The sequence below is a fragment of the Diadema antillarum genome, unplaced genomic scaffold, assembly GCF_040938485.1.
Source record: "Diadema antillarum isolate AM-2024a unplaced genomic scaffold, OU_Dant_1.0 seq00000919_RagTag, whole genome shotgun sequence".
In the NCBI taxonomy this organism is placed as follows: Eukaryota; Metazoa; Echinodermata; class Echinoidea; order Diadematoida; family Diadematidae; genus Diadema; species Diadema antillarum.
The window spans coordinates 71,263-94,946 of NW_027271771.1; the positions used below are offsets into that span (position 1 = coordinate 71,263).

General features: G+C 40.1%; 1 protein-coding gene across 1 annotated transcript; it reads right to left on the reverse strand.

The window, feature by feature from the left end:
- Positions 1–1,120: 1,120 nt before the first annotated feature.
- On the reverse strand, positions 1,121–23,120 carry LOC139741315 (monomeric sarcosine oxidase-like). Its single transcript, XM_071651902.1, has 8 exons — positions 22,954–23,120; positions 22,528–22,597; positions 20,627–20,818; positions 8,627–8,837; positions 8,174–8,340; positions 7,591–7,780; positions 2,800–2,933; positions 1,121–2,040 (listed from the first exon to the last, which is right to left on the reverse strand). Exons 1-8 carry the CDS (start codon positions 23,045–23,047, stop codon positions 1,872–1,874), a joined length of 1,227 nt encoding a protein of 408 aa, XP_071508003.1. The 5' UTR covers positions 23,048–23,120; the 3' UTR covers positions 1,121–1,871.
- Positions 23,121–23,684: the final 564 nt, after the last annotated feature.

The window sequence follows — 23,684 nt, forward strand, 5'->3', positions numbered from 1 at the left end:
GAGTACATCATAAAAATCAAGGGCAAGTCATAAAGGCCAAGAGTATTTTGATCAATAATAACATTCAGTATGTATATATATATATATATATACATAAGATTATGCCAAATACGATTATATAATACCATGATATACAAAGAAACTATTTTTGTGCACATGCACCCATTTCAATGTTTATATGTAAACATTACGAGGAAACAAACGAATGGAAAAAAACACAAACAAAGAACTATTTTATGTGCAAAAGCGCACATTACTGAGTAGTTAGGTGCTTCAGTTCATCTTAAAATCACTTATGGGATTCTTTGCACGTGATGACACTTACTACAGATGAAATAACGAATACTTTTAGATTGTCACAAAGGCAAATATGCAGAAGGAAGTAAGTGGAAATGTATGGAGGCATTTGTGTGTGTGTGTGTGTGTGTGTGTGTGTGTGCTGTAAATAGCGTGTGGTGTGATGCATGTACAAAGAAGAAGTGTTCAAAGTTCAAAAGATTTCAGTTTTTATATCATGACACTGACGCGAATCTTATGGTACATGAAAAACTCTTATTTTCCTGACACGCTTAGCTGCATCTACTCTACAAAGCAAATTCCATAAAAATTACGTTCATCTGGTGGAAGGCTTTCTTCGCGTTTATGAGGCAATTTGTTGGAACAAAACAAATTACACATCTATATTGTTAAAATCATGTACATGCATATTGTCACGTTGCCCTTAGCGTTTACCGATACTCAAACATACTGACAACACAATTCATACTGTATTGTGTTTTTACGCTGTCCGCATTATCATGATTATGCACATAACACTATAAGTACCAGACATCCTTAAATTCGCCACTGTAGAAATACCGCAGAAACCGTAGAAATACGAAAAAAGAAATAGGATACGTATGTATACTCATTACTGGCCATTTGGACTGAATGTAAAATCAAACGCAGAATTTGGGAAGATACGTAAGACCTGGAAGAAGAGCGCCATCCTCCGTGACTCAGTGACGTCACCGCGTCTTCTGGAAGCATCGACATGACAGGAACGGCAAAAGCTTACCTTCCAATGTCAATGTACATGCAGTCCTGACGCCATAATCGCATTATTACGGGGGTACTTGCTTATGCTGTCGTCACGCTGTCCCCAAATTGATACAAGATGGCCACACGAATATGAATATTCGAGTTCGCGCGAAGTTAGCCCCGAGCTTGGTCGAAAGCCAATCAATAGGCGAAACAAGTGCGATGCCTACAAAAGATCACACGATGGTACCAGAACCACACATGAAGGCTGCACTAAGATGTGAATCCTTTTTGATAAGTTTACCCGAAGACCACACAAAGGCCACGCTATGGACAGACGACGTTATGTAAAGGGTAAAGTTAAAATGGACACAAGAATTCAACACGAAAATTAACCTTCACAAGGTCTTCGGCAGGTTTTTTGTTTGTTTGTTTGTTTGTTTGTTTGTTTGTTTGTTTGTTTATTTGTTTGTTTTATTTTCTTTGCTTTGTTGTTTCTATGCCAAAGATTTTGTCACCTTTCACGAAGTTGCTACCGGAGCTTGGGAAACTCCATCGACGGCGGTCATGCGGTGACGTTCTAAGATTGCCCTCTCGAATGACCCAAATTTTATACGATCAGAGTCAAATTAGAATATTTCCTTTATCGTGCGTCCATCTGTGTTCAATCTTGGGAAGAGTGTGACGCCTGCAGTAAGGAACGGACAGACGAATCATCAAGACCACGAATGATCGGCACACGAGCGGTGGGGGAGCCACCCGTGAACAACTACTGAAATTCACTTGCAGACGACATTACACAGCGCGTATATACGACAATGGCGTGGTTGCCATGCCCTTGGATTGCGGAATTACAGCTTCGACTGGGTGAGCTCCTCCTTTTTTATACCAAGTTGGAAGCAGGGCTCGAAGCAGGGGTCCGTGATGGCCTCCCTCTCCATCTTGAAGGTGCTGATGTCGAACTCCGTCCGCCCATCAATGGCCAGCTGGCTCAGGATCTTGCCTAACACCGCAGCAAATCTGAAAACAAGGAAGCAATGGCAAGTAATGATTTGCAGGCTTTAAAGGGGATGGCTACTATCTGATCAGTGGGAATCAGTGGGAATGCTGGAGGATGATTGTTCCAATCCTTGTGGGATTCATTTAAGAGTACATTACATATCTATTGTTGTGTGAATATTATTTGCTTCAGAATGGTCTCATATTCAAGTAATGTGCAGTTTAATATTTCCAGGTTAGCGTGCCTGGTCAGTGACGGGGCATTAATCTGCACATTACTTGAATATGAGACCGTTCTGAAGCAAATAATTTTCACACAACAGTAGATATATAATGTACTCTTAAATGAATCCCACAAGGATTGGAACAATCATCCCTCAGCATTCCCACTGATTCCCACTGATCGGTTACTAGCCATCCCCTTTAATCTAGGTAGCTGTCTCTAGGCAACAAAGTGGTAGTTCCGTGTCTCTGTGAAACGGAACGTTAGCGAAACGCTTCCCTACGACCTCATATCTTTGGTTGTTGTTTTTTTATAAAGTTATAAACTATACAGAGTATATCCTGATGTAAACAAATTTGCTATGAATATTCAGATCTGCCAACATTTATTGGTATGGTACTTTCTTCCATTTGCATTAACTACGCATGAACAAAGGGAAAATTGATACTTAAAGGAATGAATAAATTGTGAATGGTTCGAGAATCTAATAAGTGTAGTAAAATCAGCAAAATAATGAGGAAACAAAGAACAACACTTCACCCAGTGGTAAAACTCACTTGTAGGCGTGGCCAGCCCCACAGCAGAAAATGACGTCAGGGTAACCAGTCTTACGGCAGTTGTCAATCACAAAATGTCTGTCTGGCGTCATGGCGTAGAGACAGGTCTTTGTGTACAGTATTGGTCCAAGAGCCTTGATGTACAGGGAGCGAATACAGATTGAGTTTTCTGTCATTGGGCCTTTATACATGTCTGGCTGTCTGTTTGTCACTTCAATTCATGTCTATTGAAAGCATTCCTAGTCAAGGCATTCGAAGTCTAACGCAGGAGTCTTTAATGCGGCAACGGTCTTTACAGAAAAAAGAATATATTCTGTAACTTTATTGGTCCATGGCTGTGCGTTGATTTTTACTTGAAACAAGTTCGATACAAATAACTATTACATTCACTGACGATGAACAGTACAATCATGATATTGCGCTTTTGTGGCATGACTTGTAGCGCGACTTGTATCATAACTGTGTCTTGTAGATGGCTAGCATGCAGCCAGTAAATTTGCCAGGCGTCGCTAATCACTGGACGCATGATTGAAAAAGAAGAGGGACTTGAGGGAAAAAAATTGTCTTCCGTTCTGTAAAACATATGATGCGCATTATTACCCGCGGGTCAGCAGGACTAGCGGCGCGTCGTGGGTTAAACGTCTCATATAGTTACCTTTTATATGCACACAATTAGACCCGTGCATCATTGGTAAATTATGTAACATATGCATCGTTTACAACAGTGTTGAATTACGAATAGTTCACATGGCGTGGGTGTATCAAAATGGAATGACAGTGGCAAATATCAGGCTATGCTTAGACTGACTACTTCGCTCTTGGAATAGATATTATTTTGTGTCATTAATGTGAATGATGACAAAATAATATGTGCAATGGAATGTTATGTACTTTCATATCATGGACGCTAGATGTACCTGTATAATCTTCCATCTAAGTGTATAGCGGATTTCCAAAACAATGGTACCGATATGAAAACACAAAAGAAATCCAGAATATCTCCAATATCTCTAGAAGGGTAGGGACAGTTGTGAAAATGGTAGCACAGTTGAACAATATGCTTTTCGTGGTTACAGAAGTGAAGCACAGGAAACAAAGAAAGAAGCAAAAAACAAAAACAAAAAAGAACAAAACATGATGATGACAGAGAATGGTAACTGCTTGTATACATGGGCAGAAATGATAGAGCAACCGGAGAAATGATCAAAAAGTTATCATTCCGTTGTGTCCATATTATGTTAAATGTATAATGCATAATGATAATCATGTTTAAATGCTACACAGAAGTATGATGGAACCTACTTAAAGGTCAGCTTGTTAAGCGTAGGTCCTAGTATTGAACCAAGTGTAAAGAGCTGGGATAGGACCAAAATATAGAAAACAAAAAGAAAAGACAAAACTACTCGGGGATATAGCAAAGTCTTTTCAAATACAGATGAAGACAACAAATAAACCATATGCTGCAGACGGATTAACAGTTGTTATTATAGCAATGTTGACAGTATAGTGTAGTGTAACAGTTCGATTTTGAAAATTACAAAACTGAATTGTGGGTTCCCAGAAGAGACGGGGGAGTCTTCAGGAGAGAAAACAATAATCATATACCAACAATTCAAGAATAATCTACCAGCCAGTTGCAATGAAGTGAGCACAACAATGCCAGCTGTTACCGTGCCTTCGAAGCCTTCAGAGTAGAAAGGGGAGGTGATAATAAAAAGGTGGGATCCGCCCTTCATCAGGACCTCTTTAATTTGCTTTGTTAAGAAGATTTCTATTTGAAGTTACCCATGATGATGCATGTCTTATTGTCAAAGTATTTAACAGAGAGAAAGCCGTGAAGTAACTCAAGAAATTCAGTAGGGCTAGAATGCAGTAGTTTATGAGTCCCCACCCCCCCCCCCCAAAAAAAGATAACTTTAATTGTATTGTATGGAGTTAAATTTTCTGATGGCACGTGACCACCAAATCGTCGGAAACTAATCACTCACCCTCGGCACATTTTCGGCGAGAAATTTCGTCATTTTCGTTTCTCGTACTGGGTCGGGCGTGAATGTTCTCGTGTTGACACTAACCGCCTCGCCTGCCGCATCAATACCAGTCTTAAACCCAGTGTTCCCGTGGATGGGAACACCATAGTAAGAGTGATATGGGTGATAGAAGCTAAACGTGGGGCACCTACAAAAATGTGAGAAGCAGACATGAAATGTGCCACACATGAGATTTCTTCATTTCAAACGGTAATATGGACACACCGTTGAAATGTCTAGCCATTTTTTTGTTTTGCCTTCAAGGCTACCATAAATATTGTCGTGTCACGAATCGGATTGCCGCGCCTGAGTTTCCTGATGTTGTAGTCAGGTGAAGTCTTTGCAGGAAATGACTCCAACCCTACAGAGTATAGCAAAAGGAATAGCATTGTCATTGGAGCTTCGTCACGTGCCTCCTCTACTATATAAATTAATTATGATAAACTCGATCGTTGAAACGTCGGGTTCAGTTTGCCCTGAAGTGGAAGGTATTAGTACTACACAACAGTGGGTTATAGAAGACAACGTCCAACTTGAAGGGACGTGCAAGAACTTGCCAGGCTAGATAACAAAACAAGACAAATAAACAAAAAAACAAACCTTCCAAGCTCAATGCTTGAGACTTCTAGGCCCGAATTAACGAAGGTGGTAATGTATAATTGAAACTATGGTTTAAACCATGGACAATTTGTATGGAGCGCCAAGTGTCGCATGAACTATTTCGTTACGAAATCAGTCATTTCGTCGACGAATGACTTGGAGCAACAATGTCGGAGGCAGAAACCGCCTTCCAAAATGCCCAATATCTAGTCCAGCTCTAGACCAAAGCTCCCGACCCAAGATTCTGGCAATGATTACCAGAACGCCAGCTAATGCTCACTATAAGGCATAATCTTCATATTTTGCTTGTCATATGAATCAATAATCTGCACTCCGAAGGCCGCATGACGTGATTTCTGCTCGTGTTTGTTTCCCTCTCAGCTTGGGATATCTACTAGAGATCTACGAAGTTGACTCCATGGCGCTCAAATGAGGCGCTATGGGGAAAACCTGACGCATCGCCTGCACAGCTAAAGCTATACAGACAACTGTGTAGGTCCCCTGAAGTAATCTCGATACGATGGCGACGGGCATGACACATCGAAAGATTTCCTTCATGTGAAAGCATAGTGGAAGGAAAACAGAGGCAAGGCAGACCAAAGAGAGCATGGAAGGATGCCATCTGAGTATGGACAAATAATACCTATGTAAAACAATGAAAATGGGCTGAAGTTAGAACTGCGTGCACGAAGACAGCTGCAGCATACTCGGTCACAACGATATCCTCTGAAGTCAATGGGCAAGAGAATTGAGATTTGAGAGCTGGTTAAGATAGATATTGATAAAGCTTTGATTGAATTGAATTGAAATGAATAGATTTGCATTAAAATGAGTTGATTTGAATTGAATTGATATGAACTGATTTGAATTAAACCGAATATTTTACGTGACTGCCAAGGAATCATTGATAGGCCTAGCTACTTGTAATCAAGCAACCACGGGACTGACACCTTTAAGTTCCCTTCCCAGGACTATAGGCATTGAGGACAAAGTGGCCTGCCTGTCATGCCTTTGGCACAGTGACTGCCTGGAGAGTCGAACCAGGGCCCTCATGAAAGTCGACGAACTTATCCACTAAGCCACAATAGCTGTCAGTTTAAAGGGATGGTATGGTTATGATTTCAATAAAGCAACTTTCCCTACAACCTTCCCGTACATCTAATGGTTAAAACATTGCGTGATCGTTGGTGAAGCAGCGACAAAATTTTTCAAGTTCACGCAGCAACGACCAAGAGAATGAATGGACCCAGCGAATTCTACCGTAACTCAACGTGTGTATTCCAAATGATAAAGCGAGATGCCAATTTGTACAGATCTTTCAGTCAAGGACAAATTCGTGATTACATTCAGGTGGGACTGAGATTACTCCGAAATAGCTTTTTCCGCAGGCTTGCGGTCCGATGAGGGAATAATGTTGCTGATGTAAAAGTTATAGATAGGGTAAGCTCGAAAACTTTTTCTGATAGGCCGCTGGCCCTGTTCCAAACTAAGATACAAACAAGTTTGTTGATCTGAACACTAAATTGTAGTTGGAGTGCCTTTGAAACTTCAGGCAAGGAGCTGGATAGTTCCGTGGTTCACGATTCCGTAGATTCAATTTGCATGGGTTGGTCTAAAAACGATATCAACTGTTCTTTCGTCCAGAGATGCGTGTTTTATTTTCCATAACTGAATGGCAAGCGTGTTTATTGAATTAGGTAGCTCAAGTTTTCTTTTCATGGTTTAATTCATTAGGCATCATTTTGAAACGCTGCCTTGGACAAACATTCAATTGTCTCCATGGCTTAAACCATGAATTCCTTTTTAGTTGGCCTCCTACTTGTTAGGGTATTCGAAATCAGTGGGTCTCTTCAACAACATATAAAGAGATGACGATCGCTTTCAAATCGTCTAAAGCTTCCATGACGTGCGCGCAAAGTCGGTTAAACCAAATGTCCCAATTTTCATCCTATTTCATAGTCACAGCCAACTGTCGCACCTAATGACGCAGCCAGTATAACGCAGAAAAAATCTGACATCTTAGCGTTAATATGAGATGAAGTGATTGCAAACATTGTGACCAATATCATCTTGCTGTAAATGTAAGTGAGCATGGTTTATGTATGGCTTGTTGCACTGATATGTTTTCTCTGAATTCCGTCTTTGGGTTTTGGGTCCAACTCACCCTGGGGCACAATTCCTCTAAAACTCCACTTGCCCTCGATACCCTCTCAGTATCTGGAACATACGTGCGGGTGGAAGCAGTGACGGGCGGGCCCGATGCATCTAGTCCGATCTTAAAGCCGGTATTACCATGAATTGGCAAGGCGTATGGTGACGGCCCAAGACCAGGGTGGTAAATAAAGATGGGACACCTTTGGGAAGTGAATAAATGTCACATGTCCCCAGTTATGCCATGGCTTAACGTTTAGATGTCTGACAATCCGCACATGATGATATATTCAACAAGTTGATCCAGTAGATGTCTCACAACTCCTTTCTTTAATACCTCGGGGATCTCTGCTGTTATGGGCACTGCCTATAAAGATATGACAATCATTCATTTTCCCTCTGATACAACATTATCCCTTCTTTAAATCATGTAAATAATCAATATTACAGTCATGTTCAAAATTATATCTTAATCTTGCAGATGACACCGTGTACCATAGCAGAGCACAGACATTTTAAGTTACTGTTTGAATTACCCTTGTAACATGAATATTTTCGGGGCAGCCTGAATGTGTCCCTGGCCCTTTTATGCCTACCTCTCCTTGGTGAATTCCTTCATGTGGGGCGTGGCGTAGTAGGTGACCTGCTCCTGGGTGACGGTGAGTGGTATCTTCACCCCAACAGACGACAAGACTTCATTCATCCAGGCACCTGCTGTGATCACCACCTTCCTGCACAGGAAGTCACCTTTGGTTGTACAGACCTGATCAAGCAGATGTTTCCACAATAACTGGGTAAGTTGTCTTAGAGTTTTATATTTTTGTACTGTGTTTTTTGCCAAAGGTGCGGAAGGCGGCAGCCTCCCCCCCCCACGTTTCCACGGACCCTGTTAATAAATTTGTTCAACATAATCTCCAGAAATCAAATGTTCAGAACCTACATTTCGAACTGATCTTATTGAAGTTCCCTCCGTGAGGATAATGCTAATTTCATCAATGCTACAGAGCAGGTTGTGAAGATAGAAAGAAGGAAATCCTTGATGCATGTACCTTTGTCAAGTTACCCTGTTTCGTCAACTTCATAACGGCAGCATTTTCGACGATGGTGGCACCGTGCAGTCGTGCCAGCTGGGTATGGATAGCGTTACCCATGGCAGCGTCTACCAGACCAGATTCTTGCTGGTAGAGACACACCCATTCTGGTGTTGGGTTGAACTGAGGAAACTTGTGGCGCAGACGTTCCCCTTCCAGTCTCTCATACCTGTACGAATGATTGAATTAAAATGCAGAACTGTTTTACGATGGATACCAAATACCTTTAAAGATGAAGGAGAAGCTGTTGTTACGACCCAAGGAAGTGATCTCACTTCCCTAATACAACTAGAGGACAAAGCGAGCTTCAGATCTGCGACACTAACTATAGGTGCGATCACACATCGCCGGTTTAGATGGCGGTTCATGGCGGTTCGGTAAATCGCGTTGCTCCGCCAAAGACCGTGTTCACACCGTACACAAACCCTGGTCATCCGTCACTCATCCGCCATAAATCGCAAGAACCGTGGAGAACAGCGGAGAACCGCCAGAAAAAATAAACATGTTTAATTTTTCGTGGCGGTCTTGGCGGTTTGAAATGGACCGTGTTCAAAACGCCGCCGTCCACCGTGTACAAAACGGCTCCTCCGTGTTTGCACCGCAAGATCCGTGATAATACCGTGTTAACACCGCCATAACTTTTCATGCAAAAACAAATGTTGAAATTAAACGAGAATAATGCCTCCGGCGACACTTCATGGCGGAGCAATAAAAAAAAAATGGGGAAAAAGCAAAAATTAACCCATGCTACTAGATCGGGTAAATATTGTATTGAATGCTAAAGTTTCATTACTTTTTTATTTTAACACATAAATTAAAACAGAACATTTAATATTCAAAAAGGTTTTAGGTTTGAAGAATAGTACATCAGTTACTTTAACAGGGGTGTGCATAATTTTGTTAAAGCTTGATAGTTTAAAAGAAGGTCGGCTACGTGAACCTGTGAGTTATACACAGAAGACTAATGTAAATTTGTTGGGTTCTGCTTTCGTGATTATGTATGCCTTTTTGTAAGAGTACATGTTGATACAGACATGATGAAACTTAATTAAGAGAGTAGAGGGAAAACGATGTTGAAAAAAACACCAGTATTATGTTACGTGAACCCGTAAATAAACAGAAGACTATGTAGATATAATTATATTCGTTGATATGTATGTCTTTTTATTGACTGTTGTTAGAGATATGTGAAAACTTAATTAAGAAAGGAAAAAAGAGATGTTAGAACAAGCAAGTACTTCTACGTCACTTGATATATATAAACCTGCAAATGAACAGGAAATTGGTAAACTATGTTGGAATCTGCTTTGACATGTATTTCTTTTTGATAACAGTTAATACAGATATTTTAAAAGTTAAAAGAGAGAGAAAAAGGGCATGTTGAAACTTGAAGACTAGTGATTATTGCATCACTTATGTCAATCTGTAAATACACAGGGTGTTACAACGTTTCGCATTTTCTTTTGAAATTCTCTTTTTGTACCTAACAAAGCAATACCTCCTTGTTGTAACCCATTGAAGACGAGTGAAAGGGCTCTGATTGCATCCGACTACAAAGGCTTGGTATAGACTCCTCCTCCACCTTTTGGGGAGATCCGTGTTACTACCGCGCCAATCCGCGTTAGCGCCGTGTTCAAAACGTGTTGAGAACGTAGTCACATCGCGTTTAAGTGCATTCCGCCATTGGTGGGACACGGTTCACGGTGGTTTGAGAACCGCCGTGAACCGCCATCTAAACCGGCGATGTGTGATCGCCCCTTACATTCACGACGCGCGTCCTCCTAGGCTGGACAATGGAAACAGTTGTCTCGCGCATGGGCAGAACTCCACTTTTTTTTTCTTTTTTGCCATTAAACAGCGTCGTCTGAGTATCCGTGTCGCAGATCTAAAGGTCGATAATGTCTATTTAAAAACTGGACGACGAAGGAGACCATGTGAGGGACAAGTAACCGAAGGAAGGAAAAAAAAATTGTCTATATGAGTTATGGCCAGTTTTGATATTATAAACAATAATTCTATGGAACAAAAATACAGGCTAGAATACAGAAAACAGCTTCATTTGTAATTTTTCATAATCTAGAAGTTTGTTCAGGGCTTTATTTCTCTTGCCTTTTTAACCCTATTCCCATCGGGGGGGGGGGGGGGCATTTTGCCCCTCCCCCCCCCCCGACGTTTCGCGTGATTATTCCGCAACGCGTGATGATCTCGCCGCGACATTTTATGACTTTTTTCTTTCAAGTATTGCGCAACTTTTGAGACCAAATTTGTCGCTCCCGAGCATACCGTTTGAAGCCACGCCCCTTTGAAAAAAATGCGTCGACCCAAAAATTGCTCAAAAACATGATTTTGTGTGCAAATCCAATGTAAATTGTGTTTTTGCAATTAATTGATATAAAAATACATATTTTTTTTGATAATGATTTATTTTAGCCTGATTATGCTTTAACAAGTTTCTGCGACAAAAAAAAAAACAAAAACAAAAAGTAAAAAACAGAAATACATATGAAATTCAATACACAATAGAATACGTAAGAAATAATTATGAAGCCGATTTTTTGTTTTAATATTATTGTAGAGGATATTGAAAAGAATATGTTCACCTAAAATTAGAAGTCTTGGAGCTTCATTTTTTGATTTATAGTCCAAAAAATTATTTTGCATAAATTAGCATAAATTAATTAATATAAAATACATAAATCAAAATTTGAAAAATCTAACTATACAGTCTTGTAGATTGCATTGGCCTCTCCCTTAGTGCAAATTTTCGCGAGGATCGCGCGATCCATGACCGAGATCTGAAGGGGGGCCAAAAAGCCCCCCCCCCCCCCAAGTCCCTCAAAAAACCCCGGTGGGATTAGGGTTACAAGGGCATAAAACACACAGACACGCACGCACACACAAACAAACTCCCTCTTTCACGCACACATGTTGTATGTACATTTATACAAAAGCAAACATGGATCATATGGAGACAATTCATACAAACTCCGGTCAAATAGTCAACGTGATATGTGCTGATGTTGATCATCCTGAACGAACCATTCCAAAGGCAGACAAAATATGATAATGGAATCATCATAACCACCCGTTGTGTTTATACACAAGGTACCGAAGCCTACGTGTCCCTGTCGACATTGGTAGTACCTCAATGACTCTAGAATTGTAAAAACTAGGAACATACATCAGCTTTCTACAGTTTATTGCTGACTCAGCAAATCACGCCATCAGGTAAAACGTAGGTTTGATGGTTCGAAGGTCGTCGCCATATCAGTTTACGATCTGCAATGTCGGGTTAGGTTGAAGGCTAGAGAAAAAAACAATGGTATAGTCCCATCCTTCCTGTTACTCTTTTATCTATACATGACCTGTGGATAAGATAACGATAGAACCACGTTACCCGGAGGGGGCGGGGATTGATTGGTACTAAACATGAAACGCTCAATATTTGACTGGTTTAAAAATGTGTCGTCTGCATGATATAATGCATGATGATTTAACCTTTGTCAATGAATGCCTACTTTATCATTATTTTAGTTTGTGTTTTTCTCCATAGAATCCACTTTTTGCGATGTAAAAAGGGTGCTTTAGTTTGACCCTTGCTCGATGAAAGCAAGTGAATAATGTTTTCTTTTCCCCTTATCCCTCGCGTTGTCTTTATCTCCGTTCTTTTAAGGCATTGTCGTCTACGTTTATTCATATCTAGTGCATGTCGTATCATTCATATTATCTTTCATATTTTCTATATGTGCTTGTTAACTAAAAGTTATTGAATCCTACGTGCCCCCATGGACATTATAGATAGTACCTCGATTACAGTGAAAGGAATAGACACATAGCCTTCTATAGTTTACTGCTGACTCAGCAAATCACACCATCAGTTCAGAAGTAGGTATGATAGTTCTGAGGTCATCACTGTTGTTTATGCTCTGCAATGTGGGTTCGAGATTAGGACTGGACACAACAACTGCACAGTCGTATCCCTGTGGCTGGTTCGCACTTTTCAGTGACCACAATGACCTTTAGACGAATCAACAACGGAATATCGGTGACCCAGGGAGTAGATACGGAACATAGACTCTCATGCTTCCTCCGTCAAGATTTCACATCCTATCTGTGATAGCACCTCAGGATGAACAGTAATTTCTAAAGTTTTTGTTTTCTCTCTGTTTTTGCGCGCGCAGAAATGAGTGACGCACGATACTGCCCCTTCTCTTCACTCCCTTAGTATATTGCTAACTTGAAGGAACACTTGAACAAGGACACTGCAACTTTTTATACATTGTGGAATGGAAAGCACACGTACCTTATCAAGTATACTGAGTAACCAACCAAAGTCACAGCCTTTTTTACCTTTGTCTTTGTGACGAATTGTTCTTGACAGAGTGGCGAAGAGATAGCCCTGTATTACACACACCTCCTTACCTGTATGGCTCTTTAAAGAAATCTCAGATATTACACGTCAATCTGTCTTTGTAGTAGAGCAGATAAGCCGAAAAATTGTGCAAAATTTGACTAAAGCATGAAACTTTCACCAGTGTTAGTACATGTTATAAGATTCATTTTAAGATCGGGAGGTAAGTCTGAATTGACCTCTGATGACCTCCAAAGGTCGATGACCTCAAAATTTGATAAAAACAGATATTTTGCGTCATTGATAAATGTTAAAATGGTAGGTCCTAATGATGTACTAAAAACTCATTTTTTGTTACAGTGGAATTGTCTTCATGTTTCATAGAACCCTGACAGGTTTCTACCTTTGTCCTCTAATGACCTCCAGAGGTCAATGACCTCAAAATATCAGAATATTGATATTTTGTCATTGATTAATGATAAACACGGCAATGATGTACTAAAACCATGTTTGTTTGTTTGTTTGTTTGTTTTTTACAGTGGAATTGCCTCAATGTTCCACCGATCCTTGACAGGTTTCTACCTTTGACCTCTGATGACCTCCAGAGGTCAATGACCTCAAATTATCAGAATTTTGATATTTGGTGCAATTGGTTGAAGATAAAAATGATAACGATGTCTTAAAAATGTTGTGTTACAACTGAATCGCCTTCCTATTCCTCAGTTCAAGGGAAATTATTTACATGTCTCTGCCTTTGACCTCCGAAGACTGTGACAGGTCAATGACCTCAAAATATTACAATATTGATATTTGACGTATATTCAATGGTTAACTGTATACCTGGTGTGCAATCAATAGAAGTGTCTCCTCATTCCACAGAACATTGGTCATTACCCTGTGTATATCCAACTTTGACATCTAAGGACAATGTGAGGTCAGACTTTTAGAATATCAAAATTTGTGTAGGATTACAAGTATTTGTGTTTGGCTTCTTTGGTTTAATCCTAAAAGTTTAATCATTTACAAATCACGCCTTGACGTTATAATCAAAGCATGTATGCATATTCCACAGAGTACTGGTTCATAGTAAAAGGTTTCAGAAATGTGAGCGGTCAATTACTTCAGAAATGAAGTTCACGTGTCTTCAGTGATGGCTGTGACCTCAAATACCGTATGTCCCCCCCCCCCCCCCAAAAAAAAAAAAAAATTACAACGGGACTCTCCGCAATGATATCTTTAAAAATATCGAATCAATCTAGATACAAATTCAGGGTATGAAAACTGTACCTCATTGCCCACATCTTACAGGAAACCCCATTCGATTTGCTTCAGTGGTCAAAGAGAAATGAGGAATTTTATAGAAGATGTCAGGAATTTCTTCCCTCCAAGTTCTGTCTATTGTATTCACACACAGAATCATCGAAGTATACTAAACTTGGAAGAATCAAACTCATGACATGCTTTACAACAATCCCCATTTCTCTGTGACCGCTTAACCAAATTGAATGGGGTTTACTGCAAAATAGAGCTAAAATTTTATATTTTAAGACCCTGGAGCTATAGCATTTAGACAATTTAATCATATTGTGTGTTATCAATGCGAAAATCTAATTGTATTTCTTTTCTTTTTCTTTTTTTTGGGGGGGGCATACTGTATAATATTCATGTTTGGGTTAGTTGTGCAGTCTAGCTTGCATGAAATTATGTGCAACATTATCAAATTTGCACTGGACAAAATTTGTACGCTTAAACATGGAAAGTGGGGAGAGGAGTACCATATTTTGGGTTGATGCTTTATAGTATGTGAACAGGCATATGGCAAAGTCCCTTGAACTGGATGAAAGGGTGAAAGATACTAACCAGAAAACAACAGGCCCACCTCATCAGGTGTACGTCACAAGTCAAACAACTCAGGAGTCGTACAGCCCATGAGTTACGCAGCTCACGAGTCATACATCCTGTGACCTAAACACTATAGATGAACAAGGTCCATGAGCTCGACACCAAATATGATAGGCCCACAAGCTGTGCGGTCCGCGAGCTCGACACTCGAGGAAAACTTGGCACATGGTACGAGATTAATATATGTATTTCAGATAGCTTAATCTATCAGTGTATAGGTCTTGTGGACTCCCCCCCCCCCCCCCCCCCCCCCCATGTGTCGAACTCTTATGGGCCTGGTTTGCCTAAACTTATAGTGTCAAGCTCATGGGCAATGCTACCTAGTTTCGAGCTCGTGGGCATGGTTCCGATGAATGACTCATGGTCCTGAAGCATACAGTGACGTCATGGACCATTTGGAGAGATACTGTGAGGCCTAACATGCGCTCCACATTAGTAATCCTGTGTCTTGCTATTGTCATCCACTTAAGTTTAGGTCATTAAGTCAGGCAACTTGGGGGCATTTTTTTTAATGACATCTTTAGGTACCTCACTTCCAAATAGGAGTGGAACTACTATACTACTAAGGGCTATCGAAAGCCATTTAAACAGGGGAAAGTTAATAAACGCAGCCTGGTCAGAGGCTGCGTTTATTAACTTTCCCCTGTTTAAACGGCTTCCGATAGAGGCTGCGTTTATTAACTTTGCCCTGTTTAAACGGCTTTCTATAGCACTTTCCATCGGAAAGCCCTTTAGAAACGGCTTTCAAAATAGTTGCGTTTATCAACTCTCTTCGCGAACACGATTTTTTAACTGGCCTGTCACTGCACAGCTGCATTGCGCTATTCGACCCGAGGAGAAGTACAAGTACTGAAGTACAAGACTACAAAGCCGTTTCAAAACAGCTTTGCGTTTATCAACTTCCAAAAGGCTTTTACAAACAGGTTTCTAAAAACCTGTTTAGGAAACCTGTTTGGATAGCCACAAATTTGGGGCTTTCGAAAAGGCTTTCCTAAAGGGCTTTCAAAACAGCTTTGCGTTTATCAACTCGTAAAAATTCCTTGAAAGCTGTTTGGATAACCTGTTTCTGCCGAGAAAGGAGAGTTGATAAACGCACCCTTTCGTAAAGGCTTTCCTAAAGGGCTTTCAAAACAGCTTTGCGTTTATCAACTCGTAAAAATTCCTTGAAAGCTGTTTGGATAACCTGTTTCTGCCGAGAAAAGGAGTTGATAAACGCACCCTATGATGGGTGCATTGCGCATAGAGTACAGGATGTTTGAGATGATAAGAAAGCTTCTTTTTGACTCGCGGGATAGGCTACAATCCTGTCACTGGCAAAGGTTCTGAATTATCGGATCGTGCTCAGTCTGCACACAGTGAGCTGAACACCATATCAAGTATATACGTGTGCAATGATTATGTGTAAGGATATGGGAAAATGCATGGAGAAATCAAAATACATATGTACATATTTATGTATTTTACGTGGAATCAGTTCCCGTCTGTTGTCTTCATCAATCTTGCAGTGTTGTTGATTATTATTTTCCCTCTCCATCACAAGTATAATATGGAACGTGTTGATTATTTCACGTGAAGTTGTGATGTCGGAAAATGCGAGGCTGTATTGCAGGTGGCCTATTGCAGGTGGCCTTCAATTTGTTTTTCACATTATATTGACATGTTTAACAGACTGTAACTCACCAAGATGCCTCTTGAAATGTTTTGAAAAACTGCTTGATTTCACACGAGCGGATGATTATCAGTTGTCTTTCTGCTATCATCGTGTGTGAAACAAAGTATTGTTCCTCTTCAAAATTAAAGGGACTGTACAGTACTGGTTGAGGTAGGGATTCATGTTTTGAACATTCCTAAGTGAGATAATGAAAAGCCTCTTATGAAATATGAAAGAGCATGTAATTTTCAGAAGGATTCAACGTTTATTTGATGAAAATTGGTTTTCAAATGGCTGAGATATCCAAAAAAGTGCTAATAATAAAAGGCGACATGCCCCAACTTTATTAGTATCTCTTTGTTTCACCTTGTTTTTGGATATCTCAGCCATTTCAAAACTGATTTTCATCGAATAAACTTTTGATACCCCTTAGAACCGCATGCTCTTTGACATCTCATAGAGTGGTTTCACAATATCTCACAAAACGTTAAAAGCTAAATCTTCACCTCGACCAGAACTGTACACACCCTTTAATCTGCAATTACTGTTGGTGCTTTATATTCCAACCCACCTCCAGTCTAGACATCCGTAGGCGTTGTGGTGTAGAGCGGGATCTGAACATCTCTCGTGAAGCGAGACTTTCTTTTCTTTTCTTTTCTTTTCGCCACTAACAATGTGAAACAAAGTATTGTTTCTCTTCAAAAGATAGCGTGCCAATTAATCTGTACCTAGGTTGATGCTCTAAACAAGACATTCCAACCCACCTCCAGCTTAGATATCTGTAGGCATTGTGGTGTAGACATGGTAGAGCGAGACCTTTCTTTTCTTTTGCCCAATAACAACTTAGTTTAACAGGAAGCATAGAAGCATTCTTACGTACTGTTTACATTTCCCATCGCATGCCTTGAACATCGGAATTTTCACGTACACATATTCCCTAGAATTTTGCCAAGAACTTTTCAACACAATACATGTTCAAAAGAAACCATTTGGTTCATACATAATTTGATTAAAGGGGCTTACTTATCACCGTCCACGTACTCGAACAGTTTTCGCTATTAAAGATACAAGTATGTTTACAAGACTGCAAACAGTAGAATGATTTGCCCCTTAACAAATAAGACTACATCTCTTGAAATGTCTTCAAACGTAAATTAAAGTCATTCCTCTTGAACGATTTCTCTCTTATATATACACACATATTGAAGAATTTGTTCGCAAAAACCGATAAGTCCATATTTGCCAAGTGGAGATATTTGCGATTAAAGGTCAAGAAAAATAAAGAGAACAATAAGAAAATTTTTGCTTCTTTTGACCATAACTTAAAAAATGTAGATACTTTCATATGTAGTGACCAATATATCATTTAAAAGGTATTATTTTGTACTTTATGACAGAGACCGTACTTCAAAAAATTCAAACATGGACTTATCGGTTTTTGCGAACACACACATATATATATATATATATGAAGACAACGTCATTATTGTGTAAGTTCCCAAAAGCTCCTTACGACTTTCTCTGAGCCGGCGACCATATTATTGTACAGATACATAGATACTGGATTTGTCATCACATTTACAGCTTGCCACTCTAACTGATTTCTCGGCTCAAACATGTTTGGTTTTTTTTTATAAGTAATCTGCTAACAAACTTCCTTTCCCTAAAGCATTTCATGGGCTCAATCTGGGGTGTGGTGTGGTGTTCACTAGAAATGAATTCTTTATTGGTGGGGCTAAGACCCCCCCCCCCCCCCCCCCCCGGCACCTCCCCTTAGCCCCACCGTCGGTACGGGACCAAGCAAAAATTTGCAAGTGTAAAAAACCCTTTAGAGGGATAAATTCTGGCAGGAGGGCGACCTTCCAGCTCAGAAGATCATTTATGTTTGGGGATCAGAAGGTAAGAACACGCCATCATGTCATTCCCCGTAATTTGGTGTGGGACTTTGGGGATGAAGAGCCATTGGAACTGACCAGTAGCGGGGAAAGTAGCCAATGTCTAACTTATAAATTCCTATGACCATAAACTTTTCTTGGGAGAGGGGGTTTCGACAAAAAATAGCTGGAAGGAAGATAAACGGTTTCATAAACTCCAAGAAGGAGAAAATACTGAGCATATTGACGTCACAGGGTGACTAGGAAAACGAATGCAGTGTTCTGTTTTCTTTTACTCTCTATCCTATTATATTCTATTCTATTCTGTTCTTTATTCTATGTGCTAGTAGCCATCTGGGCTACGTTGTAAAACAGATGTTTGTGTTGTACATCCTCTAAAGATCACCAGAGGTCAAAGGTAGAGCCCTGTCTGTGCTCTCTGGAATATGAAGACAATTTCATTGTAAAACAGATATGCATGTTTTGCACATCTTAACCATGTTTATCATTAACTAATAACATAACAGATCAATATTATGGTATTTTGAGGTCATTGACCTCTAAAGGTCATCAGAGGTCAAAGGTAGAAACCTGTCAATGCCCTGTGGAAACGGAAGATTTGTAGTACAAATGCATTATTTAGTGCAGCGTAACCAAGATCTAGGCTTATCATTCACAAATGCCTCCAAACATCAATATTCTGATATTTAAAGTTCATTGACCTCTGGAGGTCATCAGAGGTCAAATCAGACTTACCTCCCGATCTTAAGATGAATCTTATGGTATGTACTAACACTGGAGAAAGTTTCATGCTTTAGTCAAATTTTGCACAATTGTCATGATTTTGAGGGCTTAACTGCTCTACTATTGTCTTTGGTCACTGCCATGTATATAAGCTGATTTGGGAGGACTTTGCGAGTATGTCGAGTCTTTCCCAGGTTCTGCACTAATGTTATAGATCCTATTCACTTGCGGGACTTCTTACAAAACATGACAATATGTTGTCAACAGACTCGAACTAAAACCTATCTGGATCTCAACAGTAAAAAAAAAAAAAAACTGCCAAATAAAAAGAAACAAATGAGCTTCCCAAAGTTCAAGAGTGTTTTTGAATTTTTGCCAGGTATCAATTTCACTCACTCCCACGAGATTTTGAATAAATCTCCACAGAACTTGGAACAAGTCCTAATATAGGAACTCTATAGGATGTAGACCTAAGTGATAGAAACTATATCAGTGCGACAGCATCCCTCTCGTTCAGCGAACTAGAAATTCTGTCATTCCTTTGTACTGAAATCAGACTTGTAAGCTCTCCGATTCGGCTGAAGGAACGACATTGATGACGGATTCTGTATACTTTTGCATTTAAGCAAACACAATGAAGTGAAAACAGTTCGCTTCAGGGCATTGAATTATAGAATATAGAATTGCATTATACGTGTTGTCAGTGTATACTTGTGGTGTAGCAGGGGATGAATCAAGTGAAAATGGCGACATGTTATTCAAAGTACTTGACATTGTCTAGTGCCCGTCATGGTAGCTGCGTGAAGGATATCACGCTTTGAATAATAGCTGGTAAAAGCTATCAATGTCGTATAATGTTAATGAAAATAATAATAACAAGGTCTTATTTACCCAGGGTAGCCTCATCAGTATTGCAACTGCTCGACCAGAGGGCCCTGCCATTATTATTATTACTCTAGGGTTGCCAGGTACCAATTTATATACCTGGGTCGAGAGGGACATGGTGAGTAAAACGTCTTGTCCAAGGACGTCAGCACTGGGTGGGATTCGAACTTGGGTCCTCCGATTAGGAGTCGGAAGTCTTATCCACTATGCCGCAGTGCCCTATACTGTTACCAGTTAATGTTACCAGTCCAGTTTTTTTTTAATTATCATGTCGTCTGTAGAAATTCAGATAGGAACAAAAGTATGCAAATTAAGGTTTGAATGAGCACACATCAGAAAGAGACTTGTAAAGCTTAGACATCCTCACCTCTCACTGAATGGCTGCATTGATTGTGACTGATGCTACCAACCCCTACAACACCTACCAACACCTACACACGTGAAACGTTATAGAATTTCATTGTTAACAGGGATAGTGGCAACACTGAAGAGGCTACCCTGGATAAAGAAGACCTTATCATTATCATCATTCCCTGGCTTCCGGGACCTACTTTACATTCGCAGCATCCATGGCTTTGGCATACTGCTCCACCACCTGTTCGCCCAGTGTGCCCCTTTTGGTGATGTCCAAGCCACCAGTCTTGTAGACCACCTGTAGCCCGGACTCTCTCTCCGCCTCGGCCCATGCCTTGTACGTACCTTTGGCAAGCTCTACGTACTCCGGACCGCTGTAAGAGAGACGGCTGCGGAAAACAACAAAGAAAATGTACAGGAGAAAAGAGATATTTCATTTTCATTTCAGTCTTGAATGTAGCAAAACATGCATACATAGAGATGTGACAACGATATTATGAATAAAATATGACATGACAGCAATATGAATAAAACATATTATGACAATGTGACAGATAAAACAAAGTTACAATATGCAAAGTGAAGGGGTTATATAAGAAGGCAATGAGTTTTTTTTAATAACTCCGAGGAAAGTTAAACCCAGTGGCTTCGTTTTTTCTTTAGAACTAATACAATCAACACATATCGACACTTGCGAACACGCACAAACACACATACACACTGAGAAGAAGGTTTATCTTTCCATCTACATTTCACGCCGTCCTATCGTCGTTTATTCATTTTTTAATCTTGTTGGGAAACGAGCTAAAAAATCAGGCTGCGCAAGTTTAGCTGAAAAAAAGGAAGGACAATGATATTTGCAGAATCAAGTTAACAGCTATGACAGTGAGTAAGATTGTTCTATAAGTAGATATTCCAACTAAGATGTTGGTAAAGTAAAATAAGGTAAATTTTTTTTATCAGACTCTAGATGGAGCATTTCCATAATTGCTCAGACATACCGCAGCGAATAAATGCTTATACATGTATACTGTAGTTTCTGTACTTTACGTTGGATAAAGTTCTGATGCTCTTACGTGTTCCTGCTAGATGAGAAAAAGCTTGAAATTCCTCATTATCTGCACGATGCAATGTTAAAACACTCATTGCGCAGAGGAAAGAAAGGTGTTAGGAATGCGGCATGTGGTTAACTAATAGCTACGTATAGCACCATAAATCTCCGGTTCATTGCGACTAATCGATTACGTACCTCATTTGATGAATCCTCGATTTTGATTGGTCAAAAGTGCAGTCACTAGTTTTCGCTATACTGCCCGGCAGTCAGGTAAAAGCGTGTATTATGTACAGTATATCTCGTATTTGCGCAATGGGAAATAATCTAATGCGGGCCTCATATCTCTGGCCAGTAGCACGATAATTTCATATCAGTGCCTTAATCTAACTCATACAAATGTTATCTCAAATTAACTGAGAAGCGGTATACAAAAACAAATATCGGCTGCCTCTTCTCGAGTCACTGTTAAAAAGTATTCGCCCTCGGTGACAGAACATCAGTTCTATATGCCCCAAGACGGTGAATCCGAGGGCATTGCACTGTTGATTAATCAATTCTAGACAAATAGTTTTTGCAGTTGAGGAAATGTTATAAGGGGTCTATATTACGCGAGTATATTATACGTTCCACACGGTGCATTTTTTTTTTTATCATTGTGGTATAATGCGCTATGTGTAGGCCCTGATACCAGATAGCGACAATGGGCTTGATTGCATTCATTTAAAAATGAAGAATGTTGGAGTTGAAATGGTATAAAATCGCATCTTCTCTGCCAATGAATGAAAAACAGCATGTGATATTTCTTCTCGTTTTCAATGTCGTCAGTTTATGGGCAACGCTTCTCGGAAAATCATATACACCAGGGCCCCATTTTATAAAAGATGCTAGGATAGTAACCCTTGCTGGAATGGCAATGATTTTGATTATATTCATATTACATGTATTATTTTTTGATTGCGCGTCAAAAACAACCATCACTGAGATCATGGACCTAGCTAGGTCCATGCTGAGATACATGTGAGGTGATATCCGGGTTATTCTTACATAATCCTGGAGTGATCCTGTGAGCCCCCATTGTGGTGACCAAGGTCATACTGCTCCAAGCCCAGAACCCCTGAAAAAAAGAACACATAAGAAAATAAATACTGCAATAAGATAATCATGATAGCAGCTGAACAGTAAAATAACACAAGAGATGGTGGTAGACCCCTTGTGAAGACAATAGTACTGAGGTCGATCAGTTCTAGCCCAACCAACGAAATAATTGTACTGACCATTTATTACTAGTATAGAGACAACTTCTGACCACTCATGCACTCCAATACAACTTTTATTTTAGCTCAAAACTTGGCAGGTAAACAGTACCAAATAACTGAGTGTACTATGGGGATAGACCACGGAGGTAGTTATACCAGGGAGGTGGAAGAGAGATCCACCTCCCTGGTTACACAATTAACTCGGCATACTCACTTTTCCCAGCTCTTTTAGCAAGCCAGTAGACAGCGGCGCTGCCGATCCCTCCGCAACCAACAACAATGTAGTCGAACTCTTTTGGAGTAGACATATTAATGCCGATATGTCTGTCCTGCTTTAAAGGGGCAAGTGACAGGGCACAAACTGAACTGGACAGATGTGAATAATGTGCAGCGAATGCACTTGAGCAGCCCTCTTTCACCAGTCAGATTCAGAAATAGGATGACCAGGAGCTTCTGCTTTGAAACCGAGCTTCAAATATACTAGTATGGAGAAACCCGCGAGCAATGGTGTGCGTAGATTCGAATAATCCCAATATGAACTCTGTGCCGTTGTTACTCGTACGTGTAAACAAAATAAAAGTATTGCGGTGTGGTGTACTGACTTTAATCTTACTCTTTGCGTTTCTCTCCGTTATATACACCGTGTATCTGTACCAAAGAGCTAATATACAATACGCACGTACGATAATGTTCAATCAGGTCGGTGAGAACCGGTTCAATCATGAACTTTTATCTCCATGGTTCAATCACTGATCTCTGTAGGAAATATTTCCTATATAAATCAGTGGGTTCAATCATGACGGTACAAAGACCCGACTTTGTACCTCCATGGTTCAATACAGTGTATGCGCACGTTCAGTCGCTTTTGTCAGACTAGTCTTTATCACAGTCCCTCTCGCTGTAGTACGAACTTGGAAGAGAAGAAAATAACACCATGGAGCTCCA

Excerpts from the sequence above, each read along its gene's own strand:
- LOC139741315 (XM_071651902.1), bottom strand. The coding sequence starts at position 23,047 with ATGTCTACTCCAAAAGAGTTCGACTACATTGTTGTTGGTTGCGGAGGG. Across the intron at positions 2,934-7,590 it reads TAGAGGAATTGTGCCCCAGG|GCTCTTGGACCAATACTGTA; the intron begins GTGAGTTGGACC and ends CTGTACATCAAG. Across the intron at positions 2,041-2,799 it reads GGGGCTGGCCACGCCTACAA|ATTTGCTGCGGTGTTAGGCA; the intron begins GTGAGTTTTACC and ends CCTTGTTTTCAG.